The sequence below is a fragment of the Anneissia japonica genome, unplaced genomic scaffold, assembly GCF_011630105.1.
Source record: "Anneissia japonica isolate Jap-2015-1 unplaced genomic scaffold, ASM1163010v1 scaffold1792_len1028045_cov167, whole genome shotgun sequence".
NCBI classification, from domain to species: Eukaryota; Metazoa; Echinodermata; class Crinoidea; order Comatulida; family Comatulidae; genus Anneissia; species Anneissia japonica.
Window position 1 is genome coordinate 591,389 of NW_022742319.1, and position 26,335 is coordinate 617,723.

Below are 26,335 nucleotides of genomic sequence, written 5' to 3' on the forward strand. Positions count from 1 at the left end.
TAGACCTTCCGCTAAGCCCCGCCCTTTGGATATTGTTGCTAAGGTCACACGAAACAATAGGGAGTTTTCGCAAGCTTACGAAAACGGTTACCTCATCACATTTTTAGACAACTTCCCCCCACAGTAGCTTAGCTATCAAAACGTAGATTTATACCTTTTGCATGAATCCATGGGCGCAAATCATACGGGAAGGAGGACGACGACGGGGGACACGTTCCCCCACATATTTTTTAAGGGGGGTTGGTCCCACATATTTTTAAGGGGGATTGGTCCCCCTCACATTTCGACCTCAATGTAATTTAATAATTACAGATGATGCCTGAAAGTTGTTGAAATAACTGCATAAATGACCCAGTTTCAACGAACAACAAGCCCGAGTACAGTACTGTTACAACTTATATTATAGCGAGATACCGGTATCACTAACGTCTGAATTACCTATAATACACGAATCGAATGCGCGTGCTTTTGTTATACTGTAATTTGAGAAAAGTAAGAGAAAAAGTATAAGGTATTCGGCACAGGAAATAGGTAAAGTAAATACATTAAAGATAATCAAGTTTTATTTCCTATGGTACAATACAGATTAATAAGTTCTCTATGATAGCCGAAAATCGCTGATAAAAGACCGTGGTGATGTTATAATGAGGACTTTTACTATAAGAGTGTCATTTCCAGCCAGCTTGAGGTACTATTTCCTAAAATGTTCGCATCTCAGCCTCAACCATGGTGGGACTGAGGTGGGTGTGGACTCGCGGCTTTGAAGAAGGTAAAGTAAATACATCAAGACAACGTTTTTGAAGTTTTATTTTTAACCGGTTAGGCCTACATCAAACGTGTTAATTGGATCGCTATGATTGCCGGAAATCGCTGACAAAAGATCATGAGAAATTTGTTGGCACTTCATTTTTACTATAATGGTGATGTGACGATAACGAATTTTAGTACATAAAGAGTGTCATTTCTGGCCATCTAGAGGTACTATTTTCCCACTTCAGCCCCAAACATGGTGTGGCTGAGATGGGTGTGGACTCGCGTCTTTGAAGTAGGTAAAGTAAATACATCAAAGACAATGTTTTTAACTTTTATTTTCTATGCTGGGGAGGATGCAGGAGCGAGATGGGTGTCACCAAATGTCCCCCCATCTATCAAAACAGATTTGCGCCCTCAATCAAGGATCATATTCAGCTCATACAGCACATTGTCAAGAATGCTTTAGGCATGAATGACGATAATGATAATTACATATTCGTTATCATAAGGTTGAAAAATCTCCGTATTAACGTAAATATACATAAAGACGTGCGATTGTATTCCTGGTTATATTTTGATTGGTCAGTTGTTGAGCTTGATGGACACGCCTGAAATGTCTACCTAAGGCCCCGTTTGGGAGCAAGCTTGTCATGGTCTTTAGTGGCTTTGGTCTACAGAAAAACAATATACATAAATGCAAGTGTTCAACTGGAGTTTCAAAAAAGTGGTCCTTTATCAGCGGTGTTCTGTAATCAGCGACTGTTCATATCCTTCACCATCTATAAAAATTATATTATAATTCTTTCGTTACCATCTGTTTCAACTTTTATTTTTTGCACAACGAAATATTTTACAAAAAAAAAGGACAAAAAAATACATGTATTCACAGGTTATATTTATCAAATTGCAACATTAAGAATTTCCAATATTACAATGCAAAGTTTATGTAGTTACCATGTTAAGATTAACTTAATTTGAATATACCTACCTCATTGGTGGGAGTTCGTACTACAGTATATGGTTTTGAAATAATTTATCCTAAATTTCGTATTAACTTGAAATCTTTACATAACGACATAATTTGTGAGAATAAAAGTGGTATTTTTGTAAGGTATTTTCATTTACAAATTACAAAAGTCTACATAAATAATAAAATAAAATGGGGGCTCAATAACCTCTGTCATAAGTGATATACTGTATTATTATACATGTTAGCGGTCATCGGGAATATGATAAACTATAGTTCTGATTTAACGGAGACAACTGGATCGCAGTTCAACATGCTTAGGATAAACAACATATCCTGGGATAATTGGTAGAGAAAATTTAATGAAGTACAAAACTAAATCCAAACTAAATTGCATTGCTTTCTCTTTTAATTATTTATAACAATTTCATGTTATAATTTATTGAGATGAATTTGGGGACCATTTATAAAAATCTGAATAATAGCTTCAATAAACATAAAAACACTATTAATTTGTAAATTGTAATATTTTAATCATCCAGCATACCCTTCCAAATTCTTTAATAACATAATTATTAAGTATCAATTTTAAAACAATTTTTATTTCTATTTCATAACCAAATAACGTAGCACAAGGTACCCACTGAATACTTGGTTATTTCCACGATAAAATTTATTTTCAATTGCGTTTCTAATATTTTCGTAAGAATGTACTGAAAGTTTGATACATATTTCAGAAGGTCGCAAGATGCGCACAGAACAAACTTTGCTGGAATAGAGTCAATCATCCAGCATACATTATGGATGCAGTGATAACTGCCAGTGTTTAAGTTGCAAAATTCAATAATACGAATGGATGAGGTTCAACAAACTTTTAACAAGCTAGTGTATAGTCACAATACGGCATGAGTATTTGGCTACAAATGGCGAGTGTATTATCAACATGTTTTCAGACAAGATAAACAATAACTGGCTCAATGCTTTCTGCCTGTTTTGAATGAAAATTAATGACTTGCTTCAATTAAATCAGTTTTCTGAAGCAGGTACTGATATATCTGTTTAAACTTGTTAAGTTTAACTGTGTTGTTCACACTTTCATTTCAAGTGTATCTGTCCTCTCTGATCCAGAAAAACAACATCCAATTTGTTGATAAGGTAAAAAAACGAATAGATACTTTTCAGAGAGAATTGAAATTTTTTATGTGACCTTCCAAACTATTCATCACTTCAAGTGTTTGCTTTTCTTTCTATGAGATTTACTGCGGTAAGGAGAGTAGGATCGCTTTGACGGAGACCGCGATCTTGACCTTCGTGGCCGCCTATTAGGAGACCGAGAACCTGACCGCTGTAACCTGTGTGACCGATGTGTTTTTCGAGATGGGCTTCGTTTGCGAATGTTTGGAGAGTCGCTATATGATACAGGGGATACTTCACGAGATTCGTGCCTGCTGCTGCGGCGCTCAGACCCTGGTGAGCGTGATCCGGACCGGTAACGCTTGCTACTAACAGGGCTAGCTGACCCGCTTGAGCTTCTACGTCGTTTCTGTTTGCTCGAGTCAGAATCTGAATCAGAAGCATCAACGAGTCGAATGCGCTCTTTTTCCCGAGCTCTTTCATAATCTCTTAGTCTCTCTTGTTCCCTTTGCTTTAGTTTATCTCGATCTTTCCCTCGTTGTTTTTCTATTGCTCGTTCTCGTTCCTGTAAAGACATTTGTAAATTAAGAATTAAAAAAAATCATATGAATCTTCAGTTAATGAACATCTTGTTTATGTTTTCTCTTGTATTGGTTTTAACTGGATATTGAATAAATTGAAAGTCTGGAGGGGCCCTAAATTTTGTAACAAAATTAAAAATAAATGGGGGGGGGTAAAAGAAAATTACATTCCAATTTTGAGTCTGACAGTGCCATAAACATTTTGTACATCAGCCCCCACCATGGTGGGGCTGAAGTGGATTTGTTTCGAACTCCATGATCCACCTGCTTAATGTTATACTTTCGTGGTGAATTATCTTCTATATATAATCTAATATTAATAATTGCTGGAATATTGAGAATGAGTAATAGTTAGATATGGGGGTCTGTGAAGACTTTTGACATGTGCCGATGGGGTTCGTTAATGCAAAAAGGTTGGGAATCACTGATATAAGGAACTCTTGAATAAGCTAATTCATAAATTATGATGCAATTATCATTTCCAAAACAAATGTAAATACCTTTTGCAGAAGTTTTTTACGGTACTTCTGAACTTGTTCTGAGATACTCATACCAGACTTTCGACTTCTTCGTCCGCCTTCAACATCATCTTGAAACTTCATAACTTTCATCTTTGAAACAAATCATATGAAAACATAAAATCAGTCAGAATAATATTCAGAAAAAAGTACATTAACAGGAAATAGAAAAGACAGGCCTATGTAAATAATATATGGCACAGACACATAAATAAGACAAATTTGTTTATTTATTCCTGATACCTATTTCTGCTACACAAGATGTTACAGATGCTTGTTCCCTTAGCTGTAGCTGTTTTGTCTGACATACCTCAATTTCTCTTAACTTAGCTCTCCGTTCCTCTGTCATTTCCAATGGTTTGAGGGTGTTTAAATCATATGATTTAGATGATTCTTGTTCATCATCATCCTCATCCTCTTCAATCGGAACACCATCTTCATCTTCTTCTTCTTCCTCCCTATAAAAAAAAAGAAACAGTTTTATGGCTGGCCAAGTATGTCAATTATCCCTACAATCATGATTGATATTTCAAATCATTTAATTACTTTAGAAACGAGTGCCAAGGATATGCCAATCAGTGAACTTAATCACTATTCTACGTGGCATATGCATGAAACGAAAGGGGACTGAATGGACTAGTACACTGGGATAACCCCCTACTCTTCTTGAAGGATGTACTGGGTTCTTTAAAGTGCACACAGGCCAAATGCGTACAATGGGCCTACGGTTTAAAGTCCTTATCCGAGAAGACTGAGCCGTTTAAACCAGCACCGATAACAGCTGTAGGTTATACGGTGCCCTGACTTAACCGCTCGGCCAATCAACTCGCCACTGATATGATGGTCATAATAGAGATGATGATGATGATATTGATGATGATAACAACGATGATGATAACAATGATGATGATAACTATGATGAAGATAACAAAATTTATAAAATTTGACCAAAAAAAATGATAATGATAATGATGATTATGATGATTTCTGCTTATTATAGCATATGAGAATAAAGACAATCTTTTGAATGCAAACCAAGTTATAAAAATACCTAAAGAATAAGACTGCTATGAAATAACGACTCATTCAACTTACACTTCCTTAGGCTTCTCCTCTTCTAACGTTTCAAGTAATTCCCATTTGGAAGTAGTCATGGCTTGTGATTCCAAGGTGGATGCATCAACTGATTCCCATTTTGATGGGGCAACTTTAAATTTTCCTTCTGCTTCCTTCATTCCAGGCTCTGGAACACCATCAATATTCTCCACTGCAACAAAATAATATAATAATTACAAATTATAAAAACAATATAAGATGGATTAAAACAAATTTGTATATCTACCATTCAGTTATAGACCAATAAGTATGGAGTATATATTAAGTAAATCTATACTGCCGATTGTTCAACATTCATGTTATTATTGTTAGCTCAACTAAATTTATAGACAGTTGTTGAATATCATATTTTCTACATTTTCAAAGAGGATTAAATTTGATGTTATTAAAGTACTTAAATAGGATTTTCACAACTATCTTGACAACTGTCTCATTCTCACATATCGCTATTGCTGCCACTACAACAACCATCCTTGCAATCTCCGCAACCATCATCATCATCGCCATAATTATTGTAGTAGTAGTAGTAAAATTTTATTTATTCAAGAAGCACAAATCAACAGATAAAATGCTGTTTTTCATTATGGCCGTGAGATACCTAATTTACAATTAACATAAATTACACATTACGGTACATCATAAAAAAGCAAAAGTTAAATGCATAAATTAAATAATATAGATACAAAACATAATTATTATACAGTATGTGTAATGAAACACTTTGAGAAACAGTGTTTTAAATACAATGTATACAGTGGTAAAATGAATAAATAACACAATGAAGACGCAAGCATTTCTTTATAAACGGATATTTACGATGACTAGGACCTATGATAAGTCCACCGATACGAGAAGAATATGTGAGATAGTTAACATGGGAAAGGGCATGGAAAGCACCACGGCAATATTTTTTTATAAGCGCCACTCTTGAATAAGCGAGCACTGAATCCTCCAAAAATGTTATAAGCGCCATGTTGATTATTAAAGCATTTACGTTATTCAAAATAAATTACTAACCTGGGTTTCCATCTAGGTCCTCGGTTATTTCTGTTCCATCAACATCAATATTTGCACCATCGATATCTTCTGCAATCTCCTGACCATCTAATGATTCGTTGACCAGTGGTAAACCATCAAGTTCAGGTTCAACTGTCTTCTCAATTAACATCTAAATAAATAAACAACATTTTATATTTAATTTTTTATTCTGTCTACAAAAAGCAGGAAATTGCCATTTAAAATACAAAGTTACAGCTTAATCAATGCGGCTCATATGTTGTTGTTGGCATTCGGCCTTTGGCCTAATATATTAAATTTGTAACACTGGTATTACTTTTCCTTTAAATTATTACTAGTTTTATTTATTTATTTATTTAGATATCATTATATATTATTATCATTGAACAAATTCATCTGGTTCCATTGTGGTAATAAATGAGAATGTAATTTTACTATTACCTGTATTTTTACTGTATTCTTAATGATTAAAACTGCATCTAAAGTGACTTACAACATTACGTATTAATAATCTCACCTCCACATCACCATTTGGCCCATCTCCTTTCTTCGAACCAACAAGACCGAGAAAAACATTCTGAAGTCGAACCAATAGCTCATTAGGGTATATAGCCCAGTCTTCCCACGCACGGAAGCAAGCCATCACACGATTCTACATATATATATACAAATAAAAACATATTGTTAGAAAAGATTCTGACTGCTAACTTAAATTATACAAGGCATATAAATACGTTAAAATTGAAAAAAAAACAAAAACTTGGTAACTTCTGCTTAATTTCACTCAGGCAAACCTGCTTTTTTTCACTCCAGAAAACAAACATATTTCTACAAATTAATACACAACTGTTAACAGTAAACATTAAAAAATATAGTACATACACACATTATGTCATTTTAAATATTGTAAACGTAAATATAGTGGGTTTTGTACTAAATATATTTACAATTGAAATCTAACCTTAAAATGTTCTGCTTTCAACCTTTGCTGAATGGATTGATGCGTCTTGTGGAGATCTATAAAAATACCCGGTAACCTCGCTTCGAAATATTTACGGTAATAGGATGCGTTAGCAACCTTCGCACTGGAATTGAACAAGATGTCGGAAACAAGGAACAAACGCCCAATCTTCTTTGGAATTGGCGTCTGAAGAATGGACAATGATTCGGAAATGCACTCGACGATTTCTTCAGCTGACTCGCCATGGTCAAGACAGTATACCATCGTATCACTTATTTTCTGTCTCTCCATTGTCAGATTTCTCAGCATATCTTCTAGTTTGTCTCGTTGACTGAAACAAAATACAAAAATAATAATAATAATTATTATTATTATTATTAGTATCATTATCACCAAGAGCAACAACAGCTGGAATGGTGTCATATAAATGGAACGAATGATTGATTGACAGCACACCTGTTATTCACAATGAACTTGTTCAGGTTAAAGATTTATGTATGAATAACATTTTTTCTTCTTTTCTTAAATTATATCAATATTAAAAATCACATTTGGACTCGATGGATTTTAGCGCAATACCGACAATTAATTGATTGAGGTAACTGCTTCCAATATTAATTACTCCTAGTTTTACTTGAATTATAATTTCATTTTGTTATTTTCCAACAAAATTAGCTCAACTAGATTTAAACTCGTCACTGAGGACGAGTTAGGTGATCCGCCGCACTTTGACCCACAAGGAAGTGTGCGCGTGGCGGATTGAACAATAATTAAATGCTGATAATGGCATAATTAAATGCTGATAATATGCTAATTTAGTTTGTTAAAAAATAATTTTGAGCATTTTAAAAGATTAACTCATGCGTACACGCACGTCATGACGCACGTGCGCATCTCAATGTCACTGTTGTCTCCTGATATGAGATATATATGTATCAACTTTCATTGACAAACGCCTATTGGTGAAGGAGTAATGATCATTTATAGTATTTATCAGGATGGCAATATGGTGACGTCACAGTGTCCGATCAGCTATTATGATATATAAAATCATATCTACAACTCATGTGCTTTTAGAATATGTAATAAAAATTGGGGGTTACTTTTCATCCTAAGGGGCTATATTTGATTATAAATAGGCATAATTATAAGCATATGTAATATTTGATGCATGCTTACGCACACGTTAAGACGCGCAAACCAAAAAGTAAGATACCTAACATTCAAACTTGATCTGAAGTATAAGCCCATTTAATATTATTCAGAAATGACGAATGGTTAAGATGATATGACGTCATCAACGTTTTGAGAAAAGAAATATAATTTTTTTCTTGTTTTTTTATTTCAGATGGCAATATGATGACGTCATAATGTCCGATCAGCTATTATGATATATAAAATCATATCTACAGCTTATGTGCTTTCAGAATATGTAATAAAAGTTAGGGGTCACCTTTCATCCTAAGGAGCTATAACTGATTTAAAAAAAGACATGATATAAAGCATATATTAATTTTGACGTACGTGAACCCGCGCATTATTACGCGCGCACAAAAATATAATGTACATAACATTTAACCATGACTGAATTTTATACCCACTAAATATGATTCAGAAATCACGACTGATTAAGGTGATTATGGGGTCATCAAAGGCTGGACGAAAGAAAGATGAGGGGGTAAGCAAAACCCTATATTTTGACCATGATGACATCATCAAAATGTAAAAAAATGCCAAATATATGAAAGAGAATTGCCTCAGCTACAACATACTCAAAGTAGGAAGACAATCGATCAAGAATAAGCGAAATACACTCAAATGCGCATTTGCTAAAATGAGGTCATCGATAATATTCAGTTTGTTGAATTCAGATGGCAATATGATGACGTCATAATGTCCGATCAGTTATTATGACCTATAAAATCATATTTACAACTCATGTGCTTTCAGAATATATAATAAAAATTGGGGGTCACCTTTCATCCTAAAGAGCTGTAACTGTTTAAAATTAGGCCTGATTTTAGTAAAATTTCTCTGTATATCGGCACAAATGTGCTCAAAGGTCACTATGTTTGATGCATGCGTACGGCATTGTTATTTGTCATAGAGTGATTGAAAAGATTGGAAACTTGTCAAAACAATGTCAGGAACCCAAAATGTGACAAAAAAATTAAATTCTAGCTTCCATACGTGCTGCGCGCGTAAAAATGCGCATGCGTAGTAGTAAATTTCCAAAAATTATGAAATGCTCAAAATGGCCTGGAAGCTGCACACACAGGGTTGTTAATGAAGGCAAGAAAATTGCTGTTATTGCATGTGGCCAGAGGCCCCACTTTGCCCACCTGTGTATTAAAGTTTAAGGAAGTAGAGGTTTTTAGTTATGAGAAGAAATCCTTTATTTATTACAACTACATTTATGAGAAAAATGTTGAATCAATTAAATTATAAATCATACTTTCACTTACTGATTTGATAATGTTCCTCGTTTCTTAACTTCTTCAATTTGTGGTGGAGGGGGTGTTGCTTGTCTGGGAGGTCGTTCACCAGTCAAAGCCTCTGGCATTCCGTGTAGATATGGATTAAGTGGCGGGGGCCTCCAGTACGACCCTCCATGGAACATACGGAATTCTTTTGTTTTCCAATGTGTTGGTGAATCTCCCTGTTTAATAAAATAAAATGTGTGAAATCACATAAGAATATGAAATGTATTTTCTGTTGGTAATGAAAACAATTAAAAAATATAAAATTCTCGTAAAACATGTTAGTCAAATGAAATTATAATGACAATGGAAACAAATGTGAAATCAGGGGAAGATTTAGTGGGGGAGGGCTAGGCAGGCCCGGCCCACTTTTGGTAAAGCAAAAAAAAAAGGAAGAAAGAAAAAGAAAAATTTGATTTCACAAAACTCCTCAAAGGTTATTTTCAGGTGTCTACAAAACAAACATTTTGTGGGGCATGCCTCCGAACCTCCTAGGGTAGAGTTGTCTCGATCAGCACCATTTTCGGCCCACTTTCAGGAACCCCCCCCACATTTGGATATCTCTGCATCCGCCTATGGGAACCTATGGGAATTGTAGAGCACATATTACACAAACTGTCTTCATAAATCAGAGCTTGGTATATATAGAACTTGGGCAAATTTAATACGTGTACAATGCAATAGGTACAGTATAGAGGATGATTACTTACTTGTAGTATTGAGTAGAGCTTCCAACGGTAATAAACATGGGCAGGACTTGTATTCTCAAACAAAAATCTATAAAATAAAAAGTTACTAATTATGTCTTTTACATCGATAAATGGACCCAGGGGCCAATGGTCAATTCTGCAAAGCCACGCCCCATAGATATTGTTGCCAAGATTCACAAAACGGCAGTCATTCGTACAGAAAAATAGGTGAGTGTAGGTTGTACGATATACCAGAAGGTGGTTTCCAGTGTGCATTCAGCCTAATGTTTTATGACCAAGACAAAATAAAATGTGCAAAATGAAAGCAATCATCATTATATTGTGAGTACTCTTTAACTTTCAGTAGTTTATAAATACTGTATAATATAAATACTATAACAGTCACTCCATTATGTCATCATTTCCTGATGACATAATTAATGTCGAAATATTAAATCCTGACACGTTGGCGTGCATTTCGATACTTGGAGTATGGATTTTACTACCTTGTTACCACAAACAGTAGAGTGCTACATCTGCCCTGTGCCTAAATATAGTACCAACAATACACAGGCTGTGTATGACTAGCAAAAATGCAGCATACCTTCATATTCAGACACAATATTTTCTTGAGTGCTACAGCCTACCACCAAGAAAAAAATGGAATCGCCCACTGAATTTAGGTACACTGTTTTCTTGAGTGTTGCCTGAATACATGGAGGTGATTCCATTATTTCCTTTTATGCTCGAGGGTAAAAAATGGAATTTCCATATATGGCCTTTTCTTTCAAAAAACTGAAAGGTGTCTTTCTTTGATTGTTTTGTAGAATTCCACTAAATTTTGATGATCCATTCATTAGTTTTTGCGTAATCTTGCTAACAGACAGCAGTGAATACATAACCTCCTTGGCAGAGGTAATAATACACATTGATAAAATAATTTTATCTCGTTCCAATAGTTACAGGTAAAAGACAATTATTTGAAAATATAAATCTGTTTGTACACAAAGAATTGCCTTTTACATATCATTGCTCACATCACAAACTAACACAATGAAATTAGATTGTGTTAGTCCTTGAAAACAAAAAAGCATGCTTTTTGTATGGTAAGAAATACAAAAATGTTTGATAATAACCATACGCTTATTTTGACGCACTTTTTTGTTTTCACGAACTAACAAAATATACTTTCATTGTTAATTTGTGATGTGAGTGACGATTTAATACATAATATTTTTTTCCTTACCTAACAGTGAGTACCTTATCAAATGCAGAATTTGATTTTTTATTTTAACATTTGCTTGTCAAACTTAATCTTTAATATCTACTACTGTTCTGTACCAACCTAAATAACGGATTATTGATTTCTCTGTTCATGATCATTGCTTCGAACATTGGCCCTTCGCGTACCACAAACTCGATCATACGATGAATGAGGTGCAACAGCGGTCTGAAAGAGGAATCATAGAATGGAAATCTTGCCCCCAAAAGGGGTAACCTAATCCACCAACACTTCTAAACATAAAAACAGCAAATTTCCCTCAAGGGGGTAAACCTAAATTCAAATTCTAACACAGCAAACCTCTACTGTACATTCAAACTTAATTTTTAAAAAGAAATTTTGAAATTTATAAACTAGGATTGGTTAATCGTTAGGAGATATGTTTAAATGATTGTAAGCCTAATGTTTGTGAATTAAATAAATAATACTGATAGCTAATTCCATGAATAGTGTAACAAAGTAAATAGGGATGGTAGGAACAATTAAATTATTTATATCTCTTGTTTATGGAAATGTTAATTCACATCAGATTACTTAAAAAACAACAATGGGTTCTAGTGTACTGGAAATTTCAAGGAGACTAGAATATACATGGGTATATTTTTAGATGTGAAGAAATATGAATGAGAACAATATTTGGAATACTGTGGTCTTGAAAAGGTATATCTGGTTGTACAAACAATATGTACTTGGAAATTTAATTACAGAAGTTAAGTACACTTCAGTTCTCAACGTTGCTAGCACCAGATATTGGTTCTTGCATATGTGAGATAATATTGGTAACATAGTGTGTTTTCGTTTCTTCAGTGTCTGATCAAATGCCTTGTCAAACTCCCTATATATTAACTATTTTTGTATTGTTTTAAATAAGTATTTAAGAGATTCAAATAAGTAGTAAAATGAAATACATTTATTAGGTGGTAAAAAAAGGAATGTTAACACATTGGGTTTTACTATAGTAAAATTAATAAGGTGTGTCGAAAAATACACTTAAAATGGTTTGGAATATAGAAATTAAAGCACAACAGATGTGTATAAGATTGATAAAAAAAACCAATAAAACTAGTAAATAAATATAGAGGGTGGTAAAATGACAATTAAGATGGTGATTATTGTAGAATTGTAGCAGATGCAGTAAGGGGTGCAAAAGGAAGACAGCATTGGTGAAGAAAGAGAGATGCAAAATAAAATTGTTAAGGGGAGAGTGTTCAAAATAGATCGGGTAAGGAAGGCAAAATAAAATTGTTAAGGGGAGAGTGTTCAGAATAGATTGGGTGAGGAAGGCTGGAAACAAGACAGAATGAGTAATAAAAGGTGGATGCAAGATAGAATGGGTGAAGGAAGAAGGACAAAAGAAGAAATGAGTAACAAAAGAGATACGCAAGATAAAAAGGGGTGACAGATGTAATGGGAATCATGGAATGTTAATAGTATACCTGTGTGTTTTTTTTTTCATTAGAAACTAAACTATTTTACAATAATATTCTCTATTACTTTATATAATTAGTTTACTTTACATTTAAAATAATATTACCACACTGATAATAAAAATATAAAAACATAAACCAAAGTACTTCAAAATGATCACAGTGTATGTGAACTATTTCATATCTCATTCACTTACATAAAAAAAAATAAATGAACAATTTTCATAACTGTATAATTACATAAACAAATGTAATTAGTTCAAAATGTATACCTTCAAAAATATGAAGATATTTTTTAGAACAGTACCACACAACAAATCGGCAATGGCATCTGTAGTATGGCTTCATCAGTTATTGTTAGAAAAAAAAATGATGAGAAAATCCACATACCTGCATGATGTATACAGGTGTGCTTAGCACCTGTGTTTACTTAGTACTACCAGAAAAGGTCTTTATCTGAGAGTATTATTCACACGGACAATAAATTTTGCTATTCTTTATAATTCCACATCCAACAACACGAATGTAGTAAGATAAGATACAGGCATTGCATATTGGCTTTCTTTATGTAATGAATTTGGAAGTTTTTTCTCAATCTTTAAAAACATATGTAGATGGTATATTTAGTAGAACTAGTGATATGGGACCTCTGAAATATTACAGTAAAACTTGCCTAACTCGAATAATTTCTAAGTCAACCTTATTTTACATGCCAAATTGTTGTGTTTCCCATTAATTAACTATCTGTAATTTAAGTCAAATAATTTTTCAGTGCCATTTTGGATTCGACTTAAGTTCAACTGTAGTATTGTACATTTATTGAGGCTTTGGTAGTCTTCAATTTTTTTTTTTGTGCAGTTAAACCAGTTGACAATTTTTGTAAGCAAATTTTCATCACATTTCCCTCTTAGCTGGAGGCATCGTCAGCAATTTTATAGACTATAGACTCACAGACTTAAAAATCAGAGTTCGCCATCTTAGTGCAAAGACAGTTCAAGAAAACAAATTTTGTAATTTGCATTTCAAGTCTCTTGTGTTTTAGCCAAAACAGTATTAAAAGTAATTGTAAGTATATAATCATACAACTGCTTATTAGCCAATTAGTAAAACAATAAAAAAATATATATTTTGGGATTTTTTTTCCTTCAGACTAATCAGTGAATACATAGCTAGTCAGACAAAGACCTCTCTGTGTGAAAAAGACATTAGCGCCCTCAGGCGGAGCGGTAAAGAAAATGCGAGTAGGGTACCTTTCTGTCGGGATAACCACTTTAACAACTGCATCTTTTAACGTCTGGTGACGACGACAATCATCAAAAGAATACAAAAAATGTCAGTAAAGGAGTCGGCATCTTGATTACATTTTAAACATTTGCATAAATTTGCATAAACAAGATATTAAAACATGAGTACAGCAGTATAATGCCGAAGCTGTCTGCATTTCATGTATTGTTTTTATAATGTAAATAAGTTAGGAATGTTTGTGTGAATAAGAATAGGTCTTTTAAGTATATAAGTGTTTTTAAAATTATTTTTCATGGCCATGATAATGGGACAAAAAAAAAAACACCCTTTAGAATTAAGTTTTAAAATACTGCAAAAAATATTTAAATTCAAAATGTAAAAATTATTTTTAAAATAAAAATGGTAATATTAAATTACTGATTTTGTAATTTTTAGAACCTGTTTTCTATAGACCTCCATGGTTGATAGACATTAAATTAAATATTCATAATTCCACTAATACAGAGCCAATTGATTCAAAAAAAGTTAAAATATAATGTTTAAAGTGTAATACTATATAATCAAAAAATACCAAAAAAATTAATTTTGAATTTTTCTGAGCAACAGAGGGGTTTGTCAAAGCTTGTAACATATTATTGCAGCAGAGAAGTGTGATTTATGTTGAAATTTGAATATATTTTCCAAATAATTATGAGATTTTGTTGCAAAGGAATGATCTTTATGTATAACATGACGATCTACATATTTTTTTTAATGTGGTTGGTAGAACAGCTTAATACATAGTAATAAAATTCAACAAAAGGCAAAAACTTAAGGTACAACAAAAGTTTTTCAAAAAATATTCAATAGTAGAAAAACATGAAATATGTAATAATTTTACTGTATGTGCATATTGTTGTTCATTAATACATTAACCATATATAGATGTATTCGTCACCACGGTTAAAAATACAACATAGATATAAGGCTTATGTTTAAGAAAGAAACAAGGATATGTGTTATAAGCATATGTTTAGAAGTCTTAATGTGTTCGGTGTTATACATGATTTTTATAATTAAAAGATTTTACTGTAGTATACACTTGTCATACATCACCAATAGCCATTGAAATATTAAAGCACCTTCCTTCAGTGACAGTTGAAACACTTAAACTTATTCATTCCATTTTAACTACTTTTATTGTGAACTATTTTGAGGAAAATTATGATCACACATATTTTTATTTATTTACTTTTGACTCATGATTTATAGCGAGCGATTGAGAGCTTGTGCCTATTTTGTATCTTTGCCAAATAAATGTCTTAGCACACTAATAAATAAAACAATATGTTTACCTTCTTCAAATCATCGTCTCCGCCCTGCCCCGTGCGCGAGCTGTTTCGTTTGTCCTTGGGCTGTGCATTGAAGGGGAGTCCAGATGGTGGGGGCGGGAGAGTCAGTTGTAACATTTGTGGTGGAATAAACACAGGATGTGGAGGGATCGGAACGCTTTTCCCCCATCCAAGTTTCATCTCGTATTCCATTATCATTTTACCTACAAAAAAATAATAATTAAAATTACTACTTTAATTCTCCCCTCTTAAACTTCTTAAAAATATGCATGGTACGGAAACAGTGACTTTTTACGACAATCAAACAAATAAATTATATATCAATTAGTACGTCTTTAGTAAAATTAAAATAAAAATTTTTTTCATCAGTTTTACCATCTATGTTTTTCATGCCCCGTTCCGCATCTTTTCGATTCATATATGCTACAAATCCACAATTTCTATTGCGACTTCTTTCCTCGTCCGTGCGGGGCCACATGATCTTCACACTGGCAAGAGGTCCGTACTTTCCAAACTCCTGACACAACATCTCCTCTGTCATCTGTACAACAAAAATAATAAAAATGTATAATGCTGATATTGATGCAATCAACAAAGATGGTAACATTGTTATAGTTATACTGTATTACAACAATGATATTAGGATGATGATAAATAGGATATAATGCTAATAATAAATAAATAGAATGATGAAGATGACGATGATACAAGTGATGATGATGATGATAGCAAAGATGATAACGATAATGTTGATGAAGATGTTGACGAAGATAAGGATGATGATAAATTTCAGCCCAGTTACCATTAAGACAAAACTGCTGAATGACTTACCAGCGGATTAAAGGGAGTCCAGCCGGCTTAGGCCTCCTAAATGTTCTATAGAGGTGTCATAATCATAAATTTGTTTACCTTGGCCCCAAAAATCATTGGGGGCTGAGGTGGTCTAGACCCTCCATCTGTGGAAGTCCCCCAATCACCTTTATTTCAAATTCCTGGATCCACCACTGTTGACTCTGATATCTAAATGTCACTGTAATTGATCACTATCATAAACAAATGGTACAATCTCAGTGGTATAACACTTACTTTTGGGTTCAAACTTCCAAGAAAGATGTTTGTTGTCTGAGGATCCCCTGTGTCATGTGATCCATAAGCATAGTCCTCCATACCAACTAGAATAGTAAATAGAGAGGTTAAAGGTGAAATTATATCAGCTTAGGGAATGAAGTTGAATTACAACAGGTTAGGGAGCTCAGTTATACTACAGAAGCTTAGGGAGTTTCCTCTCCATATTCAGATATTTTGTTTGTTCACGACCAAATTTGGTCAAATAATTAACCATAAATAAATTCTGCCATTTAGTGAAGGCCTTTTGTAAACAATAAGTAACACAAACATAAAAGACGAGTTTAATAGCAATACGATTGAAAACAGGTTTGAATGTTAGAAGGTCACCTTCAATCCTTGGAATCAAATCCAACTAAACCATGGACTACAGTTTAAAATTATGGAAGAAGCCAATAGAGGGGGGTCAGAGTTAATCCCCATACCCCCAGCACATTAGATACTTACTTGGTATTCGCATGTCAGGTGTAGCGAGCAATGGTGCTTTTGGCTCCTTTGGTGTGTGTTTATTAGAATGCTCTGCAATCTCCTTCTTTAGTTTGTGTCTAATCTCTCGTTCTGCCTGAATTCTGCTCAATCAAATGAGTTTTGCAAAAACAATTCAAAATTGTTTAAAAAAATTCATTTATGTAATAAATAAGTAATATTTTAAGTAGCAATATTTATGTATTTTTACTATATTCATATTCATTCATATTCATATATTTATATAGCGCCTTTCTTTGATACGAAGCGCTTCTGTCCCTGGTCATTGGATCCACATGCTTAGTGTTGCTGCTGTATTCAACGCAGGAGCAAGCAACCCCACCAGGTACCCATTTATACTCCTGGGTGGAGAGAAGCAATGCAGATAAAGTGCCTTGATCAAGGACACAAGCGAAATGCACAGCGAAGGATTGAAACCCCGACCTCAAGGTTGGGAAACCAAACCTTTCACGCTGCACCAGACTGCTTCTACTATACAATAAAATATTGCAACATTCCATACAAATTACAGCATACCTTCATCTTTCAAATTAATAATTAATCAGATTCCGATATTAGTACAATGTTAAGATTGAAGACCACAATTTCTATTTGAGTACCATATATACTCGTGTATAAGGTGATCCGCGTATAAGGTGACCCCAAGTTTCAGAGGATTCTTTGACGATTTTTTTATGACTGGTGTATAAGACGACCACCACCCCCCCTCTTTCATCGTCGGAATTCCTACAATTTGATGCTTTTTGTGGTCTTGATACTGCACCAAGCTGGCTATAAACGGAGCCAAATGTTGGGCATTCATTCATACTAACAGTTAGCAGCTTCACTGCAGTAGGTCATGTTCGTCTTACGATAAAACGAACACGATTAAAGATAAAAAAAATTTTTGTGTTGCGAGTATAACATGACCCCCTGTTTTTCGATAGTAATTTGCTATTTTAAGTCTCGTCTTATACACGAGAATATACGGTATGTAATAATAAAAATATTTTTGAGGAAATCAGTGCCAATCATGCTTGAATAATCATGTTTAACATTTTTAGTGTCCATGACTATCTATCATTTGGAAAAAATTGTTAACAACATCTGAAATTGACATATTCTAATTATGTATTATGTATTTTCTACAAACTATTTATTATGTTCAGACTATTTGCGAAGTGCATTCAGTCATAACTGCTCCGTGCGTGCAGTCATGTGTAACTTGTGCAGCCTGTGCTGCACACTAAAGTCTGAAGCAGTTTTCCACAGTGCAATAATTACTGATACAGCACTTCAAATTCAATTGCCTATTATGAACCAAAAATATATTTGTAATGATCATTGCATTAGTAATGCATTACAATATTTTTAGAAGGATTTCTGATTACTTACACTTTTAATTCTTCTAAAAAGTTTTCTAGGTTACTTTTTGATTTGTTTTTCTCCTTCTCCTTTTTCTTCTTTGCTTGCTCCTGTTGCTAAAAACAGCCAAAACATTTATCACATCAATTAAAATTTTATTTAACATATTTTTTTATTGATGATAAACCTTCCTTACAACATTAAATTTGTCAAAATTCAGAAAAAAAATGTCATAAACTAACAAAATGTGTTGTAATAAGTATTGAGGCACCAGTGTTTGCTATTAAAAGTTTGAAAGCAATGTGACATTTACTTTTGACCAGGTGGTTAACAATGGATTTATATGTCTATATCCAGAATGCTACAAACATTAAAATAATTCCAGGAGGATTTTTTACAGTAATAATAATATAATAGTAAATATTAGCATTTTTCCTGTGGCAATAACCTGGGTAAACATTGGAAATGAACGTCTCAATATTCTTTTATGATTAATTCTCAGATATTATGCTAAGTTTTGTTTTCTTATTTGTGCACTGATAAAACCTCCAGCCGCAGAGCTGAATAAACCCAATTGATCAAGAACTTACTGCCGCCTTTTCTGCTTTCTTAGCTTCCTCTTGTTTCTTTAATAAAATGCTTTCTGATATCTTGGAAGAAGGTTTATACAGTTTGCCTGTTTGATGATCAGTCTTTTCTTCTATCAGATTAAAATTTAAAAAAAAAAAAGATGAATCGGTGAGATTAAATTATGTAGCCTGTGCGGTAGATCAGACTTCCGCATTGACCTCCAGCAAGTAATTTTAATATTGTAAATGTAGCCTTGTAAGTACTGTAAGACCCTTTTATAAAATCTGTGCTGAGAAATGTTTATGATTAGGAAGAAACATAATAGAAATATTGTCTGGAATAACCAACATGTCTGTATTTGCGATTGCAGTCAGCCATGTTTCTCTACAAATGCACATTTCCGGAGTGTCAATCAAACTTAACAAACGACCAATCAGAAGAAGGCGAGAAATACGCACATGTCCTAAAAACACATATCAGTTATTCAGAATGTGTCATTACCCTGCAGGATGTATCCATCGTCAAAATTCATACGATTTTTCTATGTCCTTGTCTACAGACCTCTATCTTGGAGTGTTTGCCTTTAGGTCATCCATCCATCTTCCAATTTATTAATAACCATGGAATCTTCTTTAATATTAATAATGTTTACTCTAGTCTTACCTTTTGTTTCTGGGTTGATAGTTGATCCTCTAATGAAAGCTTTTCCCATTGAGGACCCGGAATCCTCAAAGGAGGCCACAAACTCTTCGAATACTTTTGCTGTTGCCTTTTCATCATGCTAACAAAAAGAACAGCAAATAAAGCCATATCAAGACTATCAACTTTTATTTGACAAAAACATTTGAAATACCTAAATATGGTCATAATGACATCACATCATGACTATATATAGACACATCATGACTATATATGGACATACAACGGTTTGTTAAAAAAAAAAATTGATACAGTAACATCTTCCAATTACGTACCCCTCCGTCCGAACAGAGTTCGCAATTGAGGAAATTCGTAATTGACAAAGTACAGGGTTAGGTAAGCCTAAGCCTTGACAAGGGAGCAAAATTTTGTCACGAAAAATGACTTGGATTTTACTGTTTTCTGCAACAAAATAATACTTTACAGAACCCAAAATGATGTATGCTCACTGTGAAGTATTCATCTGAAGTGATTTCTGAATGAAAACATGACCAAATAATGTCCAAAACGAGTGTTATTTTTGGTCTTTAGAAAAATCGTGAATCTATGTAAATTGTGCCCTCAATTAACAAAAAATGCGATTTACACTACAGTATGCCTGAACAAGCATGCACAGCTGAAATATATCTCGGCTGAAAATGATCGATATTTCTTGCTTTAAACTTAGTTTTATGTCATTGTATTGGTTTAAATGTTTTCCTGCTTAGCTGATACAATATTTTATATTAATTTTGAAGACTTTAAAATAAATTTGTGTTTTTGTAGTTAAAAAAACGATCATTTCTAATGACATCATCGAGGCAAATTGGGTTCGTAAAATCAAGAGTTCTTAATTTGGAGGTTCGTAAGTGGGAGATGTTATTGTAGTGTAGTGGACAGTTTTAGACTAGCAGTCAAAGAAATTTTCAATCATAAATTTACACCAATAATTATCACACATTTACATGCTGCTTTTCTGCTTCTGTTATGTTTATCATGTTGTGTTTTGATGTGCAATAAATATGCAGAAAAAAAACCCCAGCATTTTTTAAACAATTTTTAACTTAATTTTAATTTACCTAAAGTTTAGTTAATTATGTTACAGTATTTGTTTTAACCAACCTTTTTTCTTGCTTCTTCTTCTTCTTTTTTAGATTTTTTCTTGCCAATATTCATCTGACCAACACTGAATGCTTTCAGTTTGTTATGGGAGATCCCCTACAAATACAAAACAGATGGAATATATGAATATTCATGAGTAGCCTGCAACACCAGTCATGTTTAAGTCGAGATGTGCAGCCCAAGAGAGAGCATCATTTATGCTTGATGCATCAGTTTAAAACCACTATAAGTTTGGTTTAGTTTTCCATTTTTCATTTCGTTTGAGCACTTTAAGATGGTTTTTATTGTGAAAGGCGTCACTTGTAAGTTGATTTCCATTTCCTTGGTTTGTTTTCTAGGCTTAGTATAAATCAATTATTATCAAAATAAAAAACGAATTAACAGACATTTACTATATAAGTTTAACACAAAATTTATTGACATAATAAAGGATCAACGTTTCATGTCTCATGGACACATTTTCAAGATCAAGTGAACAAAAATAAACAAATCATAGAAAACCAAATGTAGGTAACATGAGTTGGGATTAAACAATCACAGGATTAACACTTAATATGGAGGATTCCTCCATGCACTTAATATGTTAACAATAGCTCATTAGGCATAGTAAACATAGGCCTAGGTTAGCTAGATACAAAAGCGATAGAGGGCGCTATAGATTGGCAATACAAACATTGCAATAGAAAATAGTGCCCCGATGGAGATAGGATATCCAATGTATTAATAATTGGGTATTTCGCGGAAGTATACAACAATTTGACCGAATTACTTCCAGATAACACACCAGAAATGATTTCTGGACCAAGTTATTGGCTTTTTAAGCGCGCGAATCGATTTAGTAGAAGTTTTTTTAGTACAACCAATGTTTCGTCGATTTTCAATAATAAAAGGAAACCTTCGCTAGTTATTTGGTTAACATTTTTGTTTTCTTCAGTTTTTAAACTATAAAGATAAGTAAGTTTTAAATAATATTTGTGAGCATATTAATTGAAATAGATGGCATAAAATTCTATTGTCTTATCATGTAACGAAGCTAGACTCGGCTCGTACGAATAGAGGGCGTCCTCGTTAATTTGCGGCGGCTACACGCAGGGTAAACGATGTTTTCCCCATTGGCCACCGTGTTGTCTGAGGCCTGCAATTAGGCCTAAAGTTATGCGATTCAATATAATTTATTATATGTAGAATCTATAAGTTGATAAAAATTATTAAATCTAATATAAATAATACTAAAATACTAACTTATAATCGTTAGTAAGGCCAAGTAAAAAAAAAACATGTTTCACATCCGGCTTTTTTTTTAAATTGAGGAAGAGGCCTTTTTTATTTTTCAAAATGGCTGCCATTCTACAGACTTGTTGACATTTCCCGTCTAGTTTTGTTCAACATATAAAAAGACATCACACAAGATTAGAAGCTGTATACTGTTTATTTGGCAAGAGTGTTATTGGGTATTATAAGCTTTTTTCTATTCACAGTGGCATTGCAGTATGTAAGGTAAAGTTGTAAAGTAACCTGAATCAAACACATTAAAATTGCGCACATTCACTCCTGAGTATACATCATTTTTATGAAATATATTAAACAACTATATAGTACAGCTTTGGCTTATCTATTAAATCTAGTAAGTACAGTATTATGGTGAAAACTAAGTAAACTTTTCTTTTACAGATATATGGCATATGTACAGAAAGTAAAATCTAGAATGGAAAACATCTACAGTAATATTGGCAAGGTGTTTTTCATTGTTGAGTATCTTGAAAACTTTACAAATCTTTCTATTCAGAGTGATGATATTGCAATATAGGTACCGGTTACAAAGTTTAAATATATAAAAAAAATCTGTTTTAGATATAATTGCACACACTGGCTCTGCATGTCTATCACTTGTTTACTTATAAATTGTTTATGAAATTTATTAAAACAACTAAATAGTTTAGCAGAATTAGAGTCTAGTAATAAAATGTAGTATTATAGTATGGTAATTAACTCTTAAATTGGTATGGCATGTAGAGAAAAAAAAAGAATGTTTAGTTATTTCATCTCCAATGAAATGAATGTCCATTAAAAAAAATGTGTAAATAAAAAATAAATAACAAGGTATATATATTATTGTTCTTTGTATTTGAAAGTTTAAATTTAGTTCCATGAAATTCCAGAATTCATTGGAAATCATCAGCCGTATACGATGGGACTTTCGTGCTCTGCTCAACGGAAACTGCTCAACGAAGTTAACGCTCGGAATTTATCGTTGAGTTTTGTACTCAACGGGATAACATACTCAATGTATAGTCCCAATCGAATACGGCAATTGTATGCATGACAAACGCGCTCTAGTGAAGTGAACTCGAGGTTTGCCGTCTGACGCCCAGAGTAGGCGACGGCCTAGGCCTAGCCTAGAGATATCGGGCTAGCCTAGGTAGAGATATTGGGCTAGCCTAGGCATAGCTTTACTATACGAAAGGTTAGACGAAGATATTGCACTATTTTAGGCTAGGGTATTTATTTTCCAACATTTAATTCTAAATTTTCGATATATTTTTTCTTTATTTTCATGAATTTTCCAAAAATAAAAAATCAAAAAAAAATCAAGGCGGGCGAAAAAAACGATGCAGGCGGGGACGCGAAACATGTTTTTTTTTTTACTTGGCCTAATTGTCAAGTATTATTTTAACATGGCCGAAAATGCTACATAATTATACTGTAAGGGACACACGTCTTGTATAATAAAAACAATAGAAATTAACTCCAGCAAAAAACATATTTAAAATAGCAATATCTCCGCTAATATTGGTCCAATTTACATACTTTTTAAAATGCTTCATTCAGTTATGTCTTTCTATTAAAAATAAATAAAAAAATATTTGGGCCATTTCAATTTATTTTGTTTCTAGCTACCTAGGCTAGGTCTGGCCTAGGCCTACCCCTTCGACTTTTGAATAACACCCTAGGGCCTAGGCTAGAGGCTACAATAGGCCCGTTAATTAATATTATTAATATTAATACTGTAGTTGTATTTACCATACCATTACCATAATTATCCTATTATTAGGTCCTAGGCCTAGGCCCCTATATTTATGTATAATCTGAACATATATCATGTGTGTTGAAGGCATATTATAGCACCAGGCCTTGTTTGGTTTAGTACTACTAGGCCTAGTAATAGCAGTAGGCTAGGCCCTAGGCCAGCTGTATTGCTTTTGCTTAAATTGTAAAAAAAAGATGCATGGCGGGAGGTACAGTCAGTAGGCTAGGCTTGTTTGTCGTCGTGCTGGAGTGGCGAACATGCATCATCCCCTGTCCTAAACAAAACGTGCTGTTATTAACCCTAAATATATTACTACATATGTATTTCAAACCTTCTGTATGATACTTCACACATTATTCATATGTTTCTTATAAATACTGTTATAAAATACCGAATATTACCTTCATAGAGTTAGGGTTTAACCCCTTCATGCGAGAGTGCTTGTCCGCCATTTTGAATGATTAACTACGCATGCGTGTACAATGTACATACAGTCCTAAAACGTATCCACTGGAGGAACAAAACAAACGCAAGAGATATCCAACATTATATAGAACGCCGTTAGTATCTTCAGTTATGTGCAAACACTCTATTAATTATGTGCAATCGTCATGACGTTATGTGGTATGGTCATGATGTTATGTGGTTTGGTCATGATTTTATGGTCATACTGTACTGTATTTGACTAGTCGTTTCGGGCCGTAAAACTATTCTTTCCGATTTTACAACACACCTAGCGCGCGAAAAAAAATGAAAAACAAATTACCTTTTCCAACATGACTTCAAAATCAGATTCTTCAAATAAGGATATATCACAATGGGTTGCATTTTTACCCAGTAAGTTGGTTCTGTGTGCTTTTTGTTCAAAACTAGAAAAGAATTTCGGATAGGCCTATTATGGTACTGCTAGGCATAGCCTAGGCTAGGACTCAAAACTGCAAGCTTCCAGTTCCAGCAACACTGTAACTCCCTACCTAGGCCTAGGCCTAGCCTCGCTAGACCCTGGCCCTAGGACAGCCTAAGCCTACACGGGTGTCGGTCAATCCGTACCCAAACCAACCCGTACCCATACCAACCCGTACCCACTTTGGTCAAAACCGTACCCAAATTCAGGTCAATCCGTACCCACGTTTGGTCAATCCGTACCCACGTCATTTTGGTCAACCCGTACCCAAAATAGGCCTATAGGCCTATATTTGTATCTGTACTGTACGATCTCGTGCGGTCTGTAAGATTGTCGTTGCCGCTAATATTATTAAGGTAAGTTTTCTCTCTGGGCCTTTTTTTTTATCTTTTCTCATAATTTTCAATTTTATTTTCATTAATTTTCTCTGGTTTTAATTTTTTCTTTCTCTTTTCTTTTGTCTCTGGGTCTATTCTTTATTTCTTTATTATATAGGCCCTATTTAGTTATTTTATATATAAAGGCCTAGGCAAAGATCTTATAAACACAAGATAGCATTCTCCGCGATTTACGCGTGCAAATTCTGTAATAACGCATGAATGGCGCCCGCTTGCAAAATTGGAAACTTTTTAACCTTGACCGCTCTGACCATGGCGTACGCCGCGCGACTATACGTTTACGCGTAACAATTAGAAGCGTCCCATTTACAATGCGCCCTCTCTTTAGAACATAAGGAACAAATTAACATACTTTGGTAACGAACTTTGGCATAACGCGAACACCTTATTTCAGATTCATGGTAACGACTAGGATGCCCTCCTCCAAAACTGATTACTTTTCTGTGCCAAATCGACGCTTCTATTTGTTACGGTAAATCGCGGAGAACGCTATCTTGTGTTTATAAGATCTTTGCTAGCTACCTGTATGTTTGAAACTCGAGCGTTGCGGTGTTTAAGTGTAATGTATACGATTTTAATTTTCATTCCTTGGTACTTTTATTTTTGAATAAGATGCTTCACTTGGCCTCGTTTTGGCTACAATAGTTTAATATTTTGTTATTACCATTACTCATTATCATTAATGAAATAATAGTCAGTCAGAGGGCTTATTAATATGTAATAATATGTATATACTAAGCCTGAAGGTGGCGCTTTACTACGACGGCCATCTTGGATGGTACACATACATAACCATAGAGCTATTAAACAACTAGAGTGCTGAAAAGATGGCGCAGCAATGCAGAGTTATGTATGTGTACCATCCAAGATGGCCGTCGTAATAAAGCGCTTACATATTACATATTAATAAGCCCTCTGACTGACTATTATTTCATTAATGATAATGAGTAATGGGAATAACAAATTATTAAACTATTGTAGCCAAAACGAGGCCAAGTGGAGCATCTTATTCAAAAATAAAGTACCAAGGAATGAAAATTAAAATCGTGTACATTACACCTAAACACCGCAACGCTCGAGTTTCAAACTAGCTGTACCGAACTTTCTGAGTAAATTGAGGGCGCAATTGCAAACGATGGTGCTTAGCGAAATTTGATTGGCTAAATCTATGGCAGCCAT

At 33.8% G+C, this 26,335-nt stretch overlaps 2 protein-coding genes across 2 annotated transcripts in view; one reads left to right on the forward strand and one right to left on the reverse strand.

Moving 5' to 3' along the window:
- Positions 1 to 1,627: 1,627 nt before the first annotated feature.
- LOC117119125 (U2 snRNP-associated SURP motif-containing protein-like) lies at positions 1,628 to 24,386 on the reverse strand. The gene is made up of 20 exons (XM_033263943.1): positions 24,256 to 24,386; positions 20,827 to 20,922; positions 19,690 to 19,807; positions 19,047 to 19,156; positions 18,487 to 18,572; positions 17,074 to 17,195; positions 16,588 to 16,673; positions 15,877 to 16,042; positions 15,505 to 15,704; positions 14,176 to 14,219; positions 11,562 to 11,666; positions 10,238 to 10,304; positions 9,513 to 9,706; positions 7,048 to 7,378; positions 6,604 to 6,738; positions 6,087 to 6,237; positions 5,049 to 5,220; positions 4,264 to 4,411; positions 3,936 to 4,046; positions 1,628 to 3,419 (listed from the first exon to the last, which is right to left on the reverse strand). The coding sequence occupies exons 1-20, from the start codon at positions 24,304 to 24,306 to the stop codon at positions 2,943 to 2,945; spliced, it is 2,970 nt and encodes a 989-aa protein (XP_033119834.1). The 5' UTR covers positions 24,307 to 24,386; the 3' UTR covers positions 1,628 to 2,942.
- Positions 24,387 to 24,456: 70 nt separating this feature from the next.
- LOC117119127 (ribonuclease H2 subunit B-like) overlaps positions 24,457 to 26,335 on the forward strand; it is a 26,455-nt gene continuing 24,576 nt past the window's right edge. The window contains exon 1 of the mRNA XM_033263945.1: positions 24,457 to 24,691. Within this exon, the coding sequence (XP_033119836.1) occupies positions 24,631 to 24,691 (61 nt within the window). The 5' untranslated portion in view covers positions 24,457 to 24,630. The remainder of the gene's footprint in view (positions 24,692 to 26,335) is intronic.

What these genes read in the sequence shown, in the direction of transcription:
- LOC117119125 (XM_033263943.1), bottom strand. Translation starts at nt 24,306, where the DNA reads ATGGCGGACAAGCACTCTCGCATGAAGGGGTTAAACCCTAACTCTATG. An exon ending in TTGGAAGTTTGAACCCAAAA is followed by an intron (nt 16,043 to 16,587) that starts GTAAGTGTTATA and finishes TTTGTTGTACAG; the next exon opens with ATGACAGAGGAGATGTTGTG. An exon ending in GGACCTAGATGGAAACCCAG is followed by an intron (nt 5,221 to 6,086) that starts GTTAGTAATTTA and finishes ATTTTGTTGCAG; the next exon opens with TGGAGAATATTGATGGTGTT.